Source organism: Neoarius graeffei, chromosome 22, assembly GCF_027579695.1.
Source record: "Neoarius graeffei isolate fNeoGra1 chromosome 22, fNeoGra1.pri, whole genome shotgun sequence".
NCBI lineage: Eukaryota > Metazoa > Chordata > Actinopteri > Siluriformes > Ariidae > Neoarius > Neoarius graeffei.
This window is the reverse complement of record NC_083590.1, coordinates 6,130,716-6,152,735: the sequence shown is the minus strand read 5'-3', so window position 1 is coordinate 6,152,735 and position 22,020 is coordinate 6,130,716. Positions and strand designations below refer to the sequence as shown.

General features: G+C 41.4%; 1 protein-coding gene across 4 annotated transcripts in view; it reads right to left on the bottom strand.

The window, feature by feature from the left end:
* Positions 1-22,020, bottom strand: part of LOC132870553 (NACHT, LRR and PYD domains-containing protein 12-like) — a 502,785-nt gene that overhangs the window by 23,121 nt on the left and 457,644 nt on the right. For all 4 annotated transcript variants that reach the window (XM_060904226.1, XM_060904227.1, XM_060904229.1 and 1 more), the window contains 2 exons: positions 15,094-15,267; positions 5,826-5,999 (listed from right to left, as the gene is read on the bottom strand). In XM_060904226.1, the coding sequence (XP_060760209.1) occupies positions 5,826-5,999; positions 15,094-15,267 (348 nt within the window). The remainder of the gene's footprint in view (positions 1-5,825; positions 6,000-15,093; positions 15,268-22,020) is intronic.

The window sequence follows — 22,020 nt, the reverse complement described above, 5'->3', positions numbered from 1 at the left end:
AGCAATGGGAAATGAGAGGTGTCACCGTTAGATAGCTGTGCCTTCCAGAGTGACAGTTTCAACTTGAATGCGTGCATGCTATCGTAAAACTGAGTGCCAACTTTTCTGCGGCCTTGCAACATTTTGTTAAGATTATTCAGGTGCTGTGTAATATCCACCATAAAGGCCAGATCCCGCACCCATTCCGGGCATTTAAATTCCTCTACTGGTCTGCCCTTTTTCTCCATGAACTGTCCAATTTCCTCTTGTAGTTCAAAGAAACGCTTGAGTACGGCACCTCGGCTTAACCACCGTACTTCAGTGTGGTATGGTAAACCAGCCAGAATGTAATTATCACTGAGAAAACAGTCAAACTGACGGTGATTCAGACCTCACGCTCTGATGAAATTTACAAGCCTGCACTTTCTCTCTGAATTTTGTCGCAACGCCTGCCTTTCTCCCGACCATTGATGGGGAGCCATCTGTAGCCAAACTGACAGCACGGGACCAGTCCACTCCGACCTTGTCCAGCGCTCTAACGAGAGAGCTGAATGTGTCATTCGCTGTTGTTGTGTCCTTCATAGGCACCAACTCAATGAACTCCTCAGTGACGGTCAAAGTCTCAACACCACGAATAAATATGCACAGTTGTGCAACATCTGTGACATCGGTGCTCTCATCAGTTGCAACCGAAAATGCAATAAATGACTTGATTTTGTCATTCATTTGGCTGCCTGAGTCGTGAGAGATCTTCAACCCTATTTGCAATAGTGTTCCTCGATAGACTAACGTTGGCAAAGGCAGATTGCTTTTCAGGGCACACGACTTCTGCAGCCTTCAGCATGCATTTTTTCACGAGTTCACCATCAGAAAATGGCTTGGATGCTTGCACCAACTCGTTTGCAATAAGGAAGCTAGCTTTCACTGTTCCATCACTGACCTCACGGCTGCGAGTAAATGCAGACTGCTGTTTCTTCAGACCAGCTAATGATTCGTTTATCTTCTCTTTTCTTAATTGTCCATACAAATTGTGAATTTTTTCTTTATGATGAGTCTCATAGAGGCACTGAATATTATATTCTTTGAGCACTGCAACCTGTTGATTACATACCAAGCACACTGGTTTTGCATTCACCTCTGAATAAATAATACTCAGTCCATTTTTCCTGGAAAACTCTGCACTCTACGTCAACTTTTCTTCTTTTTGACGAAGACGTTTTGGTAATGGGGGTATCACTCTTGATAATTTTCATAGCAACTTAATAGTGGTGAGGCAAGACTGCCATTCATGGAATCAGACAGCATATCTGGGCACGTTGCTAAAATGTGCTGTTTATTTCCTGATCTCTTGTTATGTCAGTGCTGCTTTTTTTGGCTGCCCCTAGTGGCTGAATTGAGCATTTCGGTTATTTCTTTAAAAATTCTTAAGTCGTCACAGGAATGTACGGAGCCCGGATAGTGTCATCCCGCTTAATATTTTTAGACTTCACTTTTTCGTTCCCTCGCAATAATTTTGCGTGCCCTCGCAATACTTGTGTGGCAGCGGGGGCGTGGTCAAGCATCGGTCTGTGACAGGAGGGCGGAGTCAGGGAAGGCAAGTGGCAGAATCACTACACCTGTCGTTAATTGATGTTTGTGTGTCTTCCCAGTGACCGCGCCCTATTTAAGGAGAGAGAGCGAGAGCAGAGGGAGCTCTCTCCACAACCAGACGGCTGATGTGTGTGCGTGTCTGAGTGAGAGAGTATATGAACGCTGAAAAGCTGAATAAAGAGAGTTTTGTGAAATCAGTTCTGTCCTGCCGTCCTTCTGTGCTGATCCCAGGTTTCGGCACCACTGTAGCAGTTCGTGTATGTGGGTGGAGCACAGAAGGACGGCAGGACAGAACTGATTTCACAAAACTCTCTTTATTCAGCTTTTCAGCGTTCATATACTCTCTCACTCAGACATGCACACACATCAGCCGTCTGGTTGTGGAGAGAGCTCCCTCTGCTCTCGCTCTCTCTCCTTACATAGGGCGCGGTCACTGGGAAGACACACAAACATCAATTAATGACAGGTGTAGTGATTCTGCCACTTACCTTCCCTGACTCCGCCCTCCTGTCACAGACCGAAGCTTGACCACGCCCCCGCTGCCACACAAGTATTGCAAGGGAACGCAAAAGTATTGCGAGGGCACGCAAAATTATTGCGAGGGAATGCAAAAGTATTGCGAGGGAACGCAAAAGTGAAGTCTAAAAATATTAAGCAGGATGACACTATCCGGGCTCCGTAGGAATGGGCTAGAGATTTACTTTTTTTTTTACATCCTTAGAAAGTTTTTCTCTACAAGTCTGGGGCCGGATTAAACCATCTGGCAGGCCGGATCCGGCCCGCGGGCCGTATGTTTGACACCCCTGTTCTAGAGCAACATATGCTCCCATCCAGACGATGTCTCTTTCAGGGAAGACCTTGCATTTTCCAACATGACAATGCCAAACCACATACTGCATCAATTACAGCATCATGGCTGCGTAGAAGAAGGGTCCGGGTACTGAACTGGCCAGCCTGCAGTCCAGATCTTTCACCCATAGAAAACATTTGGCGCATCATAAAACGGAAGATACGACAAAAAAGACCTAAGACAGTTGAGCAACTAGAATCCTACATTAGACAAGAATGGGTTAACATTCCTATCCCTAAACTTGAGCAACTTGTCTCCTCAGTCCCCAGACATTTACAGACTGTTGTAAAGAGAAAAGGGGATGTCTCACAGTGGGAAACATGGCCTTGTCCCAACTTTTTTGAGATGTGTTGTTGTCATGAAATTTAAAATCACCTAATTTCTCTCTTTAAATGATACATTTTCTCAGTTTAAACATTTGATATGTCATCTATGTTCTATTCTGAATAAAATATGGAATTTTGAAACTTCCACATCATTGCATTCCGTTTTTATTTACAATTTGTACTTTGTCCCAACTTTTTTGGAATCGGGGTTGTATGTCACGATTTACAACCAATGGGAGACTCCCTTTGTCGGCTGTCCACCAATCACAGGCTCCCGTGCCACAATGGTGGTTTGTTGATAAATATTTAGAAAATAAAAATATTATTATGAAATATATGAAACCTTCAAAAACAATAAAAAATGGTAATATATATACTGGTTAGAGGTAAGGAACATTATTCAGTGATATCGTTTATTATTAACTCCAATCATGATATAAAAGTTTCAAGTTTGACACCTGCCCACTTCAACCTCGCTGCTGGCACACGATGTTCTTGACCTTCGTCGCCCTGAGCCAATTGGTATAATTACGTCATTGCGTGGACCCCTCTGAGCCGAGCTTTTCCAGTCCACTCAAACACACGCATACTTCGACAAATTATAACCAAAAACAAGGAAATGTGAATGATTTCCTCAAAATATTTTTTGTACTTTTATATATTGTCATGTTGATGAATAAAACTTAACGCATTTCCCGTGAAACGAGACGAGCTACTTTAGACTGGTTCCCTGCTCTCTTAGTGCAGAGTGAGGATACAGTCCATGTCTCTGACGCTTGGTAGGATTCATTTTATTCAGGAACCAGTCCAGGAAAACACGATTTTCAATAGACACAGGTGAACTTTGTTTTGAGGAGGAGTCAGATGTCATGATGCATGATTCACTTTGCAGAATAATAATAATACTAATTATTATTATTATCATTGAACTATGCTACTGCCGGACTGACAGCTCAGACCTGCATCATGGAGCAGTTGCCTGTGTTGTTTAGGTTGCCAGCACTAACTTTTGTCATCCGATCAGAGGATTACCATTCAAGTTTTACTCGACCTTGCACAGACTTTAGTTGTCTCGGACGATCGGACGTGGGGGGTTTTCGAGCATAGCACTTCTTTCAAAAATTCAATGTTTTAATGATCTTTCCTGCTCAGACAAAAATAAAAATTCCAAAATCTATTTTCCTGTCAAAATTTAAAACCAAGGATCAGCAAAGTAGCAGCAATAAAATAAAAAAACTCCACCAGTTTTCCCTTCATCAGGTAAACCACACAACCATCTAAATGTAAACAGTGAGGAAGGAACGTGCTTTCTGCAGCCTCAACTCTGTTACAGCTAAATCAGGCTCCAATCACAGTTCTGTACTGAAATGGAGGAAAGTCAGCATCTCCACATGCTCTTGTGAGAGACTCGCTGTAGCTCCGCCCACCAGACAAACCAAATCCAAAAATAAATCAATTAACTCGTTAATACCTCAATTATAAAATAATGACTCAACTAAACACCAAACAAACATATAAAACAATTCCTGTTCACCCAGACCGCTTTACACACACAAAACACCCATATTTACCATTTCCATTAAAAACACCCGTCAGAATGGACCACACCACCAAACACCCCTATTTCCCTGTGGTGGTACAGTCCCCCGCTTTCCCACTGGAACCAGGAGGTGGTGGTGGAGTTGAACGGCGGTGAATGAAACTGGATATGGGGTTGTTTTACAAAGTTTTAACCAATAAATGAGAATATTTTAACAGCCAGTGTGGATGTCTGCATTTCTTGATCCCAGATAATGTTTCTACAGATGAGAGATGAACACGACAAAGCTGAAGGAGGGAATATTTCAGTTTGGACACAAACGTGTTTAAAAAGCCGGGAGGTCTTTCCCTGCACTTCTAAAACAACCGAGTTCGTTCAAATGGAGTTAATCTTTAGTGAACGGTGATAAATGACACAGTGAACAGTAAAACAGTACAGAAACAGTAGCAGCAGTTCAGCTCCTCGCTGTTTTTGTCGATAAACGGTTTAGTGCTCGCTCCCGCGCGTCACCGCTCCGTCCCTCACACTCCGTTTAAGAAATCTACATTTAAACCATATTTTTGTTTTGATTCTAGAATCCTGTGTAGATATCGAAACGTGCTCTAAATAAATGTTTCCCCTCTATCGGTGCAGTTTCACGATAAATGGAGATGTTCGTTATTCAGGCTGTCACTTTTTCCCCAAACATCAACTTCACCCAGATCAAACCCAGAAACCCTTCACTTTGGCCACGCCCATAAACAGGAGGTGCAGAATTTTCATTGCGGTTTTGTGAGAAAATATCAAATTCTCCAGACATCTGCAAACTCGTGCAGTCAGCAGCAGCACCATCTCCAGCTGTAAACGTCGCCGTGACATTATGACGTCAATGTAACGTTTAAAAGTGTAAATGGTATTTGGACTGTGAACAGGTTCGCTGGGAATAACAGGTTGTTAGTTGCTTCTCTGTTCCAACTCCATTAACAAATCAAGAGACTCTGCATTTCCAATAAACGTTACAGCTCATAACATGAAGACCATAAGACAGCTTTCACCATTAACGTTAGCCAACTAGCTAGCTAACTTCCTGAGATGAACCTTCATCCAGTGAGCTGACCTGCTTCCTCTTCACACGCTCCGACAGAGAGGATGTGCTTCCATACCAGCTAAGGTCAGCTTTACAAACTGGGTCATTCACAACCTTTCCTTTCAGAGTTCAGTGTGAAAAGCTCCCACACTTTGGAGGTTTTTGTTTTTGAAGCTGCCTTCACGCTTTTGTGAATTTCTCTCCAGTAAGCGCGAACGTCAAAGCATTCCGAGTTAGCGCGAAAAACACATGTGATGATGTCACCAACTAATCAACTATTACATCAGTTGGGAACTAATTTGGTCATCAGTTTTAGTCGACAAACTCGATTAATCGTTACACCCCGAGTGAACAGAAACAATCTTCCTCCTCAGGACACTGATGATGAAGCTAAAACCTCTGCTTCAGTCTCACTATTAGAGAATGGGTCTTACTGAGGAGCAGGTCATGTGACTCTCAGAGAGATGATCTTACCACAGTCTCTCCAGTTTACAGTGAGGATTCTCCAGTCCAGCACAGAGACGCTTCACTCCTGAGTCTCTGAGTTTATTAGAGGACAGATTCAGGTCTCTCAGGTGTGAGGGGTTTGATCTCAGAGCTGAACTCAGAGCAGCACAGCCTTCATCTGAGACACCACAATACCCCAACCTGCAGAGACACAATGAGACACACTTCATCAACAGATTCCCATCTTGGTTTAATACTGACTTTAAAGATGATGAGTGTAAAATTAATTTTATTATTCAGAATGTCATGAGGATTTAATATCACCTGTTTATTCTCATTAACAGTGTCATTAATAATGATAATACTGAGTGTTATATTGAGTTTCTCTCCTCTGTTGTGTGTGATATTAAACCATCAGCAGCTGAAGCTGAACAGAGAACAGCAGAGAGACCATGAACTTTAATCAGAGAGAGAGAGAGAGAGAGAGAGACTGAATCTCAGATGGGTCTCTACTAGACTTATAGTGCACTACACAGGGGCAATAAACTTGTTTCTCCGTCGTCTACACAGTGCATTTATAGAACACTATAGATTTATATTAGTGGAGAATCAAGGAAGTAAACAAAGAGGGATGAGAATGAAAAATATTTAAAAAGTCTGAAAAAACCAGGGCGGGGCCCATGGCCCAGGGGGGCAGGGCCCAGGGGCTAATGATTTTTGGATATATATATATATATATATATATATATATATATATATATATATATATATATATATATATATATTTTTTTTTTTTTTACCCCAAAACCATTAATTTTATCAGCAAAAAGTTGCAATGTATTTGGAAATAAATTCCCCTTCTTGGTGGACTCCCAGGTGAAAATGATTAATATGGTACAAGAGACTTGTTTTTAATCAATTCACATTTGATGATTTCAAAAAATCAATGCACCTTTTAATATAAACGAGCTCTACAGGATTATATTTCTGCATTTTAGCTATTCATGTCTTTGAATACTCTAATCCTTTACAATGAAGTGCAAACCAGAAAAAAGTTCTGTCATATAATTCTCTTAAGCTTTCTTCTGATGTTATCATGGTAGCAGGAGGTCTTGCATATTAAGCAGGCAACATTCAGCATCACTCATCACTTCCCTTTCAACTGTTGTGTGGACTAACGAGGTTTTATCTGGACAGGATGTTGTGGAATGTAATACAGATACCATACGGTCAATTTGAAGATCGAGATGGTGATTTTGAGTTAAAGAACAGGCATGTACAATGGGCATTACATATTGGAAAATTTTTTTAAATCAAAAACTATAAGTTCATCTCAGCCTAAAAAATTTGGGCAGACGCTCCCGCACGGCACACGCCAGCAATTCCCCCTCCATCCCCCTATGAAATGAGCAATAAGGAGGAGAGTTATACACGCTATCATACCTAAAATTTTATCAGAAATATAGATACGATACTATGATTCTCCCCAACATGCTACATTAGATAAGCTAACCCCATTTATAAAAGATACACACTTATATATGACGTGTATTTGATATATATGATGTATATTCATACATTGTTACTTTACGGAAATCTTCAATAAGTTTGGTCTTTTCATGCCAGCCTGTTGTAGACCTAAATATAATGCACATGAAATGACACTCCTCACCTCAACATGTCCTTTACAATCATTTAAGCCACCATGGGCAATGCTGAAACCACTGCTGCAAACAGTACATCGCGCGAAACTGTCATTATTTTCTACCATTATTAGACAGGGAGATTATTATTAGACAGGGATATTATTATTAGACAGGGATATTATTATTAGATAGGGAGATTATTATTAGACAGGGAGATTATTATTAGACAGGGAGATTATTATTATTAGACAGGGATATTATTATTAGATAGGGAGATTATTAATAATAATCTCCCTGTCTAATAATAATATCCCTGTCTAATAATCTCCCTATCTAATAATAATATCCCTGTCTAATAATAATATTGCTGTTTAATAATAATCTCCCTGTCTAATAATAATCTCCCTGTCTAATAATATCCCTGTTTAATAATAATATCCCTGTCTAATAATCTCCCTGTCTAATAATAATCTCGCTGTCTAATAATATCCCTGTTTAATAATAATATCCCTGTCTAATAATCTCCCTGTCTAATAATAATATCCCTGTCTAATAATCTCCCTGTCTAATAATAATCTCGCTGTCTAATAATATCCCTGTTTAATAATAATATCCCTGTCTAATAATCTCCCTGTCTAATAATAATCTCCCTGTCTAATAATCTCCCTGTCTAATAATAATCTCCCTGTCTAGACAGGGAGATTATTAGACAGGGAGATTATTAGACAGGGAGATTATTATTAAACAGGGATATTATTATTAGACAGCGAGATTATTATTAGACAGGGAGATTATTATTAGACAGCGATATTATTATTAGACAGGGAGATTATTATTAAACAGGGATATTATTAGACAGGGATATTATTATTAGACAGGGAGATTATTATTAAACAGCGATATTATTAGACAGGGATATTATTATTAGACAGGGAGATTATTAGACAGGGATATTATTATTAAACAGGGATATTATTAGACAGCGAGATTATTATTAGACAGGGAGATTATTAGACAGGGATATTATTATTAGACAGGGAGATTATTATTAGACAGGGAGATTATTAGACAGGGATATTATTATTAGACAGGGATATTATTAGACAGGGATATTATTAGACAGGGATATTATTATTAGACAGGGATATTATTATTAAACAGGGATATTATTAGACAGCGAGATTATTATTAGACAGGGAGATTATTAGACAGGGAGATTATTATTAGACAGGGATATTATTATTAGATAGGGAGATTATTAGACAGGGATATTATTATTAGACAGGGATATTATTAGACAGGGATATTATTAGACAGGGATATTATTATTAGACAGGGATATTATTATTAGATAGGGAGATTATTAGACAGGGATATTATTATTAGACAGGGATATTATTATTAGACAGGGATATTATTAGACAGGGATATTATTATAAGACAGGGAGATTATTAGACAGGGAGATTATTATTAGACAGGGATATTATTATAAGACAGGGAGATTATTAGACAGGGAGATTATTATTAGACAGGGATATTATTATAAGACAGGGAGATTATTAGACAGGGAGATTATTATTAGACAGGGATATTATTATAAGACAGGGAGATTATTATTAGACAGGGAGATTATTATTAGAAAGGGATATTATTAGACAGGGATATTATTATTATTAGACAGGGAGATTATTAGACAGGGATATTATTATTATTAGACAGGGAGATTATTAGACAGGGATATTATTATTAGACAGGGATATTATTATTATTAGACAGGGATATTATTATTAGACAGGAAGATTATTATAAGACAGGGAGATTATTATAAGACAGGGAGATTATTATTAGACAGGGAGATTATTATAAGACAGGGATATTATTATTAGACAGGGAGATTATTATTAGACAGGGAGATTATTATAAGACAGGGAGATTATTATAAAACAGGGAGATTATTATTAGACAGGGAGATTATTAGACAGGGAGATTATTATAAGACAGGGAGATTATTATTAGATGGGGAGATTATTAGACGGGGAGATTATTATAAGACAGGGAGATTATTATTAGACAGGGAGATTATTAGACAGGGATATTATTATTAGATAGGGAGATTATTAGACAGGAATATTATTATTAGACAGGGATATGATTATTAGACAGGGATATTATTATTAGACAGGGAGATTATTAGACAGGGAGATTATTATTAGACAGGGATATTATTATTAGACAGGGATATTATTATTATTATTAGATAGGGAGATTATTATTAGACAGGGAGATTATTAGACAGGGATATTATTATTAGACAGGGATATTATTAGACAGGGATATTATTATTAGACAGGGATATTATTATTAGACAGGGATATTATTATTATTAGATAGGGAGATTCTTTTGTGTAATCTGAGGTGAAGTGGGTTTTGTGCTTTGGTTTTTTGGGGCGCGCGCGTGCTCTCTCTGCCATGCCGATCCTGTAGGCTGCACTGCTTACTACTTACTTAAGATCCCCGTCAATTATGACGATGGGGGACCCATAGCCCTGTGGTGCCTCCTTATTCGTCGCTCTGCGGCTCGTTCTCTGAGCCTAAGCTTGCAGGTTTCCGACCCAGAATGGAGGGCACACCTCCACAGGCAGCGGTCCTGGGCGTCCTCATACCAAGTCTTTAAATCCATTTGGAAGGCGCGAAGGTCTTCTTTAATGCAGTCCTTCCAGCGCTTGCGAGGGCGTCCCCTGTTGCGTTTACCAAGCTTCACCTCGACGAATAGAAGTTGCTTAGGAATCCTGGAGTTGTCCATTCGGGATACATGGCCAAGCCATCAAAGTCTGCTACTACGGATCATGCTTTCAATGGAAGAGCAGTTGGCACGCTCAAGGATCTCCGTGTTGGTGACGCGATGCCACCACTTGATGTTCATGATTTGTCGGAGTGACCTTTGGTGGAAGACTTCCAAGCGGCGTATATGATGGGCAAGAGTGGGCCATGTTTCAGATCCATATAGGAGTGAGGGGAGGACTATGGCTTTATAAACAGTCACCTTAGTTGCCAAAGATAGGCCTCTTCTGTCAAAGCACCTAGTTCTTAAGGCGTTAAACGCAGCTGCACCGCGACTCACTCGGCGCTGGATCTCAGGGTCAAGACTTGCGTTGTCGGACAGGTTTCCTCCTAGGTATGTAAAGGTATGCGCGCGCTTTAGTTGCGTACCCTCGATCGTGATTGCGGTTGGCTCCTCACACTGGACATGCATTACTTCGGTCTTTAGTTTGCTGATCGTTAGGCCCCAGGACACGCAGGCGTTGTTCAGGGCTGTGACGCCTTCTTGTAGGGATTCACAGGTTTTGGTGGTCAGAGCGGTATCATCGGCATACAGAAAATCCTCGAGGCGCGTAGATGGTATGGACTTTGCCTTGAGTCTCTGGAGATTGAACAGATCACCGTCGAGCTTATGCTTGATGTCAACGCCGAAGTTAAGGATGTCTTTATGGGCGTTGCGCAGGACAAAGGAGAAGAAGAGAAGGATGAACAGAGTAGGAGCTAAAATACATCCTTGTTGCAGGCCATTTGTTACCGGGAATGGTTCGGTGAGTTCACCGCCGATCAGTGCTCTTGCCTCCATACCATTGTGGAAACTCTGGATGATGTTAACTACCTTAGAGGGGATTCCGATTTTCTTAAGTAGAGCCCACATAAGAGGTCTGCTAACCGTGTCAAATGCCTTTACTAAGTCCACAAAGACTGCGTGCAGTTCCTGGTGTTGCTCCCTACACTTTTCCAGGAGCTGGAGGAGGGCGAACATCATATCGCTAGTTGACCGCCCACCTCTGAAGCTACATTGGGCTTCAGGGATGTATTTTTCTATGCAGGGCCATATTCTATCAAGGATGACACGGGCGAATAACTTGCCAGTGACAGATAACAGCATAATGCCGCGGTAGTTGCCGCAGTCGAAGTGACAGTGCTTCTTGAAGATCGTAACTATGATACCGTTTTTCAGGTCTTGGGGTACCTTCTCCTCTTTCCAGATGGCAAGGAAGAGGGTCCAGAGTTCTGAGAGGAGGGGTTTTCCGCCTGCTTTCAAGACCTCTGATGGAATGCAATCCGAGCCCGGAGCTTTGTTGTTAGCCAGGCGGTCAAGGGCTGACTTAAGCTCTTCAACGGTTGATGGAGCTGCCAGTTCATCAAGAATTTCTTCCTGGGGGATTGCATCAAGGACGGAGGCATTGGCTGTTCCTGACTGGTTCAATAAAACACTGAAGTGTTCTTTCCAGCGAGCTAGTATATCTTCCTTTTCCGTAAGCCGGTTGCCCTGAGAATCGTTTATAGGACTGATACCGCTTTGGCGTCGTTGGTAGGCGAACTTAACAGACTGGAAGAAGGCTCTAGAGTCGTGTCTTTCAGCATGTTGTTCAATTTCTTTAGCACGGTCCAGCCACCACTGGTTTTGAAGGCGGCGGAGCTCTCTCTGACAGGTGCTTCTCGCTTGGCTGTAGCGGGCTCGGTTCTCGCGTGTATCATTACTGAGGACAGCTTGGAAGGCCACTTGTTTTTGATTCAGCAGGTTTCTGATGGTGGGGTTGTTCTCGTCAAACCAGTCACGGTGATTGCACTTTTGGAAGCCAATGGTATCCTTGGCACTGTTATAGAGAGTGTCGCGGAGATATTTCCACCGTTGCTCGAGAGAAAAATTCTCAGAGGTGATGCTAGACAGGTTTTCACAGATGGACTCTTGTAGCTGGTCTAATATAGATGGATCGCTCAGTTTCCTGACATTTAGCCGCTTTGGCGTGGTGGCCTTCCGCTTCTGAGTTGATAGATGAAAGCGTAGTTTTAAGCGGGCACATACCATTTTATGGTCCGTCCAGCAGTCAGCGCTACAGCGGACTCTTGAATCTAAGACATCGCTCTTATAGTGCAGCCTGACAATGATGTAATCAATGAGGTGCCATCGTTTGGACCTCGGATGTTGCCAAGTTCCCTTGTGGATGTCGGCGTGGGAAAAGCATGTGTTAGTAATGCATAGACCAAAGCGTGTGCAGAGTTCAAGAAGTAGAGTTCCCTGCTCATTTATATCACCGAGGCCATGGGCACCAATTACATCTGGCCAGGCTTCTTGGTCCCTTCCTACTCTGGCATTAAAATCTCCGAGCAAGAACACTCTGTCGAGTCGAGGGATTGCAGTTAGGACTTTCGACAGTTGGTCGTAGAAGAGGGCTTTCTCCTCAGGAGGTCTCATGAAGGTTGGGGCATAGACACTTACAACTGTTGCTGTAAACTTGTCAAGCTTAATTCTCATGCTCATCACTCTCGAGCTGAATCCCTTCCAGTTGATCACAAGGGGGCGGATGGTATTTTTGACCGCGATAGCCACCCCTTCGAGTTTGGTTTGTCCTGGAGGTCGTCCTGAATGAAGAAAGGTGTAGTTTCCTTCAACAAATTCGCCTTCGCCTGGGATTCGGCATTCGCTTAGACAAGCAATGTCGATGTTAAGATGGTCAAGCTCCAGAGACACTAAGGCTGAGCGGCGCTCAGGGGTTTGGCATCTGATTGTACTTTCGTCGGACATAGTCCGAACGTTCCAGCAAGCTAATTTAACTTGGGAGGAATGCTTGCAAGCAAAACTGGGCTGATCAGGGCTGCGGGGTCCTCATGGCTTCACCCGTGGTCCGTCATGCTTGCTGTTATGCTGTCCAGATTTGCGACGCAGGTGTTGTTGATGATAGTTTTGCTTATATGGGTCCGTAGCGGGTAAGTGGTTCCACTGCAAAGGGTTGCTGGCCCTGTGCAGTGGGCAAGCAGGCTGCCCTCTTCTGTACTTGCGATCCTCATAGGGTACATTTAGGAGTGGAATCATACGAAACACAAATCACCTAAATTAGCCCTAAGAGGCTATCTTAAGGACCAGTGGGCTAACCCAAGCGGGGACTGGTCCTGATTTATTTTCGGGGTTTACTCCCCTAGATCCGCTGTGTTCTGCAAGACTAGGGGCGGCGCTAATAGCCACAGCATGCGGTCTTCGGCATGTGCTAGGCTAGATGTTGTGGCCACTTGCTGATAACGATTTGGCCATATGTTGCGCGTCACATGCCGCTGGATGTGGGGAGGCCAGTCAGGGACGCCTAGGTGGTATAGGCCGACCAGAAAGGTACTACTCCTCCAGGGATCCTTTGCCCCCACTGCACTGACTCAGCTGAAAACTCCGGTCCTCGAGAAAAGAGATAAAAGCCCGCCCACACTGAAAGCTGATTGGCTTATTTTGCTGAGTAACCCAATCAGGATGCTCTTTGTCTGGCATGCGCTACATGAACAAGCACACAGGCGGTGTTGCCACATTGGGCGGTTTTAAGTGCATTTTGGCGGGTTTTGAACATATTTTGGGATGGAAAACGTCAGCAATATCTGGCAACACTGCACACAGTCTCCCTTGCGAACGCACATTCTAAGATGTGTGATGCAGACCTTAATGTTGTGCACGCGCACTCTTGCTCGCTTCTATCAATATGCAGGAGACTCCCGGAAGTCTTGGGATGTCTGCGTTATAAGGTGACCACAGATCGTTAACCATACACCACCCCCCCGAAAATTTCTCAACGGATTTACATCGATCTCAAAAACGATCATTTTGGTCTGAAAAAGTCGGAAATCCGCCGATCGGCGGAAAATTCTCATCCCTGCAAAGATCATTCCATATAAATCCTACAAACATTCAGCCACTCGTTCTCGAGACAGCGCGAGAACAAGAATCTCACACAAATGGGCAGAAACCCAAACCATAACGGTTTCACCTCTCAGTGGCGGAGGCAGAAAAATGTCAGTGTAATTTATGATTATGTTCGTTTGTCTAATTACTTTTTCATTCCTCAAAAAATGGGGACCACAAATAAAAAGTGCTGTAATTTCAACACCAGTCGTCCAATTTAGACGCAGGTTTCTCAAAATAAAGCTGAAGGTCTGCACTTTGAGCTCATCTTCATTGTTTATTTCCATCAACAATATACTGTGGAGGACAATAAAAAACCCAATAATTATTTATATCCACGTCAGGGCTGGATTTAGGGGGGTCCTGGGTTGGGATATGCCCCGCCCCCAACTGGTCCCTGCACTGCATCAAGACTTTTTTAGGACCACATTATCTCCTGAATTAATTTACGAATCTCGTGTCAAACCTAAAGCTTGCAGGTCAAAATACGGCTTTTTACGGTTGAAATAAAAAACAGTTAAAAAATAATGAGTTTGGACCTTTTATCCTCTCCATCTCAGAAACTAATGCAGATACGAGCCTGAAATTTTACACACTATTAATGGGAACAGTGACATTATTCAAAAAGTACGAAGCAAATCTGAGATGGACAGCTGGGAACATTTTTAGAAAATCTGGTGATTATTCATTTCCATTCATTCAATTTCTAAAAATTACATTCCAGGCACACTGCAGTCGGATCAAGTCCCGTTTTGTGCTGCAGCTTCTCACATACGTCCATCTGACCCAAAGACTCTGTGACAAATCATCAGTGTGCAGTGAACAGAAACAATCTTCCTCCTCAGGACACTGATGATGAAGCTAAAAGCTCTGCTTCAGTCTCACTATTAGAGAATGGGTCTTACTGAGGAGCAGGTCATGTGACTCTCAGAGAGATGATCTTACCACAGTCTCTCCAGTTTACAGTGAGGATTCTCCAGTCCAGCACAGAGACGCTTCACTCCTGAGTCTCCGAGTTTATTATCGGACAGATTCAGGTGTCTCAGGTGTGAGGGGTTTGATCTCAGAGCTGAACTCAGAGCAGCACAGCCTTCATCTGAGACACCACACCGCCACAACCTGCAGAGACACAATGACACACACTTCATCAACAGATTTCCATCTTGGTTTAATTGCGGTTGTGAAGATGACGTGTCTCATGTTGGACTGTCTCCCGTCTCTTGTCCAATCACAAGATATTAATAATGACGACTGAAACGTTACCACTGTTACTGACAATTATTAACATTCAGTTTATTAGAGGTGCAAATGTTTCAGCACAAAGTAAATAAAGGTTGAAGAGTCGGGTTTTGTAGAATTTCTCTGCTTGACTATTTGTCACGCTCACATATTTAACTGTAAATACATATATATTATTTACCAGCTGGGAGGTCCGTATGGTGAAATACCGTGACCGAGGTCTTGAAAGTAGTGAGCGAGGCCCTCTGGGTCGAGGTCAGTATTCAAGGCCGAGGTCACGGTATTTCAGCATACGGACCGACCTTAAGCTGGCAAATAATATATTTATTTTTTTCTTTACCAAATTCTAACAGAAAACGAGAGCGCCCAAAAGGGGAAAACTGAGCCGAGGCAAGCCGCCATTTTGAATCCTCATTCAGGGCTGTAATGCAAATGGCTTCCTCCTCGGTATACAAGTGCACTTCCATGGCAGGAAAAAACTACACTTTGCTGCCTATGTAGTCCCCTATAGTTAGTTTTTTCTTTTTTATCAGACATCTAATTTTTAGGTTTGTTTACCTGACATGTTTCGACGTACGACTGTCGTCTTCCTCAGAGTGTCACACTCTGAGGAAGACGACAGTCGTACGTCGAAACATGTCAGGTAAACAAACCTAAAAATTAGATGTCTGATAAAAAAGAAAAAACTAACTATATTTAATATATATGACATAATGAACATTATTGAAAGATATGTAGTGCCCTATTTATACAAAACTGAGTCATTCAGGATTCAGCCATGTTTTTGCTCGGTGTTAGCAACAGTTACAGGTTTTTAACTTTCTCCTGAAATGTTTTCTTTTATTTCTTCTTCCTCAGGGGAGTAAAACTCGCTTTCGCTGTGAAGACTGTCGTTATCGCTATCCATGCTGTAAAATTAATGCTATTCTCCTGAGAAATGCGAAAATAAATGTTGACAAACATTGCTACTATGTTTGTTGTTGTTGTGAATGAGCGAGTCGCCAGAGGTCTGTAACCGTGGTCCGTAACTGGGGTCCGTATCGTAGGATACAGACCCGCTCGCCAGCCAATCAGAGCGCAGGATTTGATGGAAACCGCACCGCGAAAAAATTTTATTTTAATTAATTTCTTTTATGTGAAAGTGATTCTGGGGAGAAACGATCACTTAGAGAGAGAGAGAGAGAGAGAGAGAGAGAGAGAGAGAGAGAGCATTGGCATCTGGGGATTTTTTTTTTAGAATTGGAAGCCTTTATTTGTTGCTTCTGTGTACTGAAGTGAAACAGCGTTCGAGTGTTTCGGTGGCGTCACAGGCAGATATCCGGTTTCAGTGCTGCATCCAGGGAAGCCTATTTTTAGCAATATCATAACTTTTAAAATGGATAAATTTTTGTTCGAAAGTATTTTTAACTGAAACCTGCAGGGGGAGGGGCACATCAGGGCAGTTTCCATGATCAACAAACAGCATTTATTTTTGGATTTTGTTTGACTTTAAACGCTGTAACAGTAATTCACAGTTCGAGCTGTTCGGATTTGAGTTTTCTGCTGCACACGTCGTCACTGACACATGGGATAAACACACAACATCACATCTGATCACCAACTCGAGAAATAAGAGTCTGATCTAAAATATTTATAAGAGGAGAAAGGAAAAGAGTTTCAAAAGTCAGGTTTAGATGAAGCAGGCAGAGTCATATTTACTGGAACAGCTCAGACATCTGATTTGTTCTCTAATTACTGAGCGACTGAAATGATCACAGCCCAGTGCTGAAGGGGTTTTATGGAGATACTCATGATGAGCTCGTTGGCGAACAGTGCACGTGTGTGTGTGTGTGTGTTGCCAGGTGCTCCTTATTTGTTCCTGGTGCCAGTGATTTGCAGACTGGACATGTTCTTCCCCTTACACTCTGTGTGTTGTCTCTCCCTGTCTGACTTTCCCTGTGTGTGGGGGGTAAAGACCTCTCCCAGAAAAGGACACTGAAATTTGAGACAGAGGTTTTTGTTTCAGAGACAAATAAATCCATCAAAGAGCTTCAGCATGAAAAAGAATAAAAGCTGTGAGAAGGTCAACAACAAAGTTGCAATTTATAAAAGATCTCCGGCCATGAGAACAACAACAAAAGAATAATTAGCATGTAATAAATGTAAATCATGGTGTCATAAAAATAAATAAAATGGTGTTTCTAGTTTGTAAATATTGTAAATAAACTATCAGTATAAAGTTCAGTTTGATTATTTGCTTCATTTCTGGAAATGTGGTGTTTGTGAGTCTCGTTAGCTGGCCGTCACCTCCATCTTCAGCTCACAGCTTCAATACTTCTTGGAACAAAATGGCAGAATGTGAGACGTAAACGTTTTTCTCCTTAAATGACATCAACTGGTTTCCACTTATTTAATAGCTGAACTTCAGTTTTATTCAATTCTACATGCAACTGTTTTCCCCTCATTTATCTCCTGATCTGTGTGTATGAACACACTCTGTCTCACCTGAAACTCAAAACATCCCAAAACAGAGCTGGACAGTAACGAAGGACATTTACTTAAAGACTGGACTGAAGGACATTTACTTAAAGACTGGACTGAAGGACATTTTTTCATATCCATCTTTTACTTCGAGTATTAATGTTTTGGAAACTTTTGACTTTCACTCGTCTACATCTGAAAGATAAATATTGTCCTGGTGACTCCAGGAAGCTTCCCGTTACTCGTTACTTTGAAGCATCGCTTTTGAGTCAGCAGATGAATTTTTGTTTCTTTTCTAAAATGCCCTGCGCTGTGTTGGCGACAGGAGAAAACCAATCACAGTAAACTCCTCCTACACTCAACTTCAAAGCGCTTGCTGCATTTCTTAAACAGTTCATTTGAACTTGGTGGTGGTAAAGATGGTAACGAGGACTACAGCAGATAAAAATGATGGTTCCTCACCAGAGCACCCAGAGCCATATCTGAAGTCCATGCCTGAGATTTTTGAAATGAAGAAAGATTTGCATTATTTTAATCTTTGCTCTGTTTACCGCGCACAAATGTCATCACTGCCTACAAAAACTTCCCGTCCAACCTGAGAAAGCAGCTGTCCTTTTGTCGATTCAACTGTGTTTTTATCAGCATTTCTACAGGCGCTGGAGCAAATTCTACAAGCTTTTTATTCTACAGGTTCTACAAGCAAGTCACTGTATTCAGTAGGTTGTTTCCGAGTCGTTAGAGTCTGTATTGTTGCCGCAGTGCATTTACAGCAATGTCCTGACATTAAAAAGACAACAATAAAAAAAAATAATTAAAAAGTACTTCTGAACACTGAAGTATTTTTAATCCTCTGGGGTCGAGAGCTTCTCCGGCGAAGCTCGGCAGGTTTAGAATGAGGAGGTCATGGATTTAGAGAAATATGTTCACAAGTTTATCATATGAGCATGATAAACATATTGAGAGAAACTTTACACTTTCCTCTGTGCCCACTGACAAATAATATTATAGTTTTTAAATTCCCTAAATTAGATGAAATATAAAACTTGTCTCTTCCTCAGTCACACCGGAGTTGGAGCACTGAGCGCCCGCTTACACATACAGTAGAAGACTGTTCCCATGGTAACAGCATGATAATCACTTTCACTCTTTCCGTTTCAATTGGTTTCTCTTTTGCAGTGGGAACGTCCACCGCAAACAGGATAAAATCTGTCAGACAGAGTTCAGGCTATCTGGAGGTAAAACTTGTTGCGAGATGGCACGCAGATTTTATACGCTTCGGATGATTCAGGACAGCAAATCAATTTCAGAACAGCAAATCAATTCATGATTCAGGACAGCGATTCAATTCAATCTTGAGAACTGCAACACCGATGATGAGCGGTGCCTTTTTTTTCTTTAACTTGATCCAGCCGAAGATCAGCTCAAGTAAGTGTAAATATTTCTTCTATTTCTGATGAGCAGATCAATTGATATGTGTGCGCTGTAGTGCAAACACAGAAAACATGCAGGCCTTTCAATTACATGAAACCTGCGACGGAGAATGTCGTAGGGGCCTAACTTAAGGTCAAGTGCCCAAAATATGCTACCAAAAGTAAAAAAACAAAAAACAAAATGTTAATTAAATAAACTTGCCTAAATCCCAATGTCTTGATTTTCTTCTTTAAAAACACAGAAATTAGCAAGAATTAGCATGTATTTCTCGTAATTAACGCAAAATCCGCACCATTCCCATGTTGTTCCGGGTTCGTCGAACTCGCCGTAAGCCTCACGCAGAGCACGAATTCTCCATCAACAGCGGTTGGCACGCCATGATTTCGTGGAGGAGCGACTCGTGTACCAATGACCAGAGCGGGATTTCCACATTCGGGAAATCTTCTTTCTTCTTCTTTTATCTTGCTTTATGGTGGTTGGCAAACAGCTTTTAGGTGCATTACCGCCACCTTCTGGACTGAAGTGTGAACCAGAATGTTTACGACCCTATTGTGCTAAATTCTAATAATAATTCCTGTATCATTTAAAAACCTAAAAATAGCCCGATATCCCACATTATCTGACCTCAACTGCAATATCTCTCTGATACCTAGTGTCATATGATTTAAATCAGGTAAAAGACTGAATAAGAGAGAGCTATTCAGGACACAACTGTGCGTAAAGATACAGCTTGCATCTTAAATCCACACAGTTGTGTAAGTGTGGGTGGAATCAGTGACTTGGCGCTTGGTCCTCTTGTTGATATTTGGTCTAAAGCCCTATTCGCACGGGATAAGTATTACCTATGGACCTCTGGTAATTCGCAATTACCCCCGCACCTCTGTGTTATTGTGTGGCGCATTCGGACGGGATAAGCAAAAGTCTGTATTTCACTGAATTTACAGACATTGTGACCGGATGTGTCGTAAGTTCACAACACCCTGTTTCGTCCTGTTTCTGCTTATCTGGTTCAAATACGGGATAGGCCTACTACCGTATACACAGATTCTGACAATCTGCCATTAAAAAGAAGAAGAAGAAGTAGGCCTACTACCACTTGCCCCTGAAATGCTGTTGATCAAAATTTCGCCCGTATCCTCCATTATTCACTCCAGAAAAGTACAAGAGACGCGTGTTTAATAATTACAAACACAGACATGCACATTCACATGGGACTTGTATTACCACTGGACGTCTGTGTTTTGCCGAAACACAGTAGGTAATTCGCGGCGGAATTATTACTTGGCAAATTACGGACATGGCGCATTCGCACGGGACTAAGAACTCAGACATTCTCTGTAATTATTCCGAATTACCAGAGGTCCACAGGTAATACTTATCCCGTGCGAATAGGGCTTTAGACACTGGCCTTTCACTTAAACGAAGATCTTTAACCTGACTACAGACTGTGAATTGCGCTGCCAATTCTTGTGATGTGACTGAAAAACCTTTTGTGTCGCAGGTCTGCTACAGGTTTGTCTCTCTGATGGCAACAGTGCAGAACTTGCATTTTCATTCCCAGGCTGCTTTCCTCCAGGCTCTCCTCAGGCCCCAACACCTCTTTTAAATCCTAACTAATTGTATTCTAATTATTTTTGTCATGTACATCAAGAGGGATTAATGCTGTAGACATTTTGCAATAAAGGTAAAAATAATTCGTAGATTTCTTTATTTATTCATAACTTTGTAGCTAAAAAATCAGCAGCAAGTTTAAACACAGAGCCCTGGGAAAACAGCACTCTGCGCATGTAGAAAAACCCAAATTACCCTGCATCACGACAGAAAAGGCCCAAATTCAGAAATACAGGGTGTAGCCCAAATTATATAATTGAAAGGCCTGACATGACTGAGCAGTTTTTTTCCAGAGTTAAAAGTATTTTCCTCAAAAATAGTTAATTTTACTGTATTTTGAGTTTAGAGAGTAAAATTTGAAGTAAAATTACAGAGTAATTGTGTAACAGAGTTGACTGTGGTTCTGAACTGAGTAAAATAGTTAATTTCAAGACACACTGAATCGAGTCAAACACCAAAATAAAGTCAAACACCAGATAAATGAAGATGTTGTAAAAATCAGTTTTAGAACTGTGTTGGAATGTGTGAAAAAACATGACCTTACCCACTGGGACTTGACCTGATGGGATTAAGAGTTGGCAGTGGGAGGGGTTTCACTCTTCTCATTGAATGGAATGGAATTTTTACCCTTCTCATTGAATACCCCTCCCACTGCCAACCCTTTATCCCAAAGCAACAGGGCAGACATTTTTTGATGGCCAGTTAATTGTCCAAATCAATGGAGCAGATTTAAGTTTGTGTGTTTGATCCATTCCTCACACTGAACAGAATCACCTCAAGTGACCAAAACGGTTCAACACAATGGGTACGGTCATGTTTTTACACACATTCCAACACAGTTCTAAAACTGCTTTTTACAACATCATTTATCTGTTATATTTTTAAAAGCACAATCATGACATACAGACTACAGAGATATTATTGTAGCTGAGATTGTGCTGAAAACATACAAGAGTGCTCCGAGAGCACAATATCCCCCGCTGGCAGCTCGGCCATAACTCTGGTAAAATGCGACTGAATTGAACAAAATTGCAATATGCATCTTACCAACATAGAACAAAGAATCCTGCCAAGTTTTGTAAAATTCCTCCAGAAATTGTGAGAGGAGTTGATTTCAGAAGGTCAGTACCC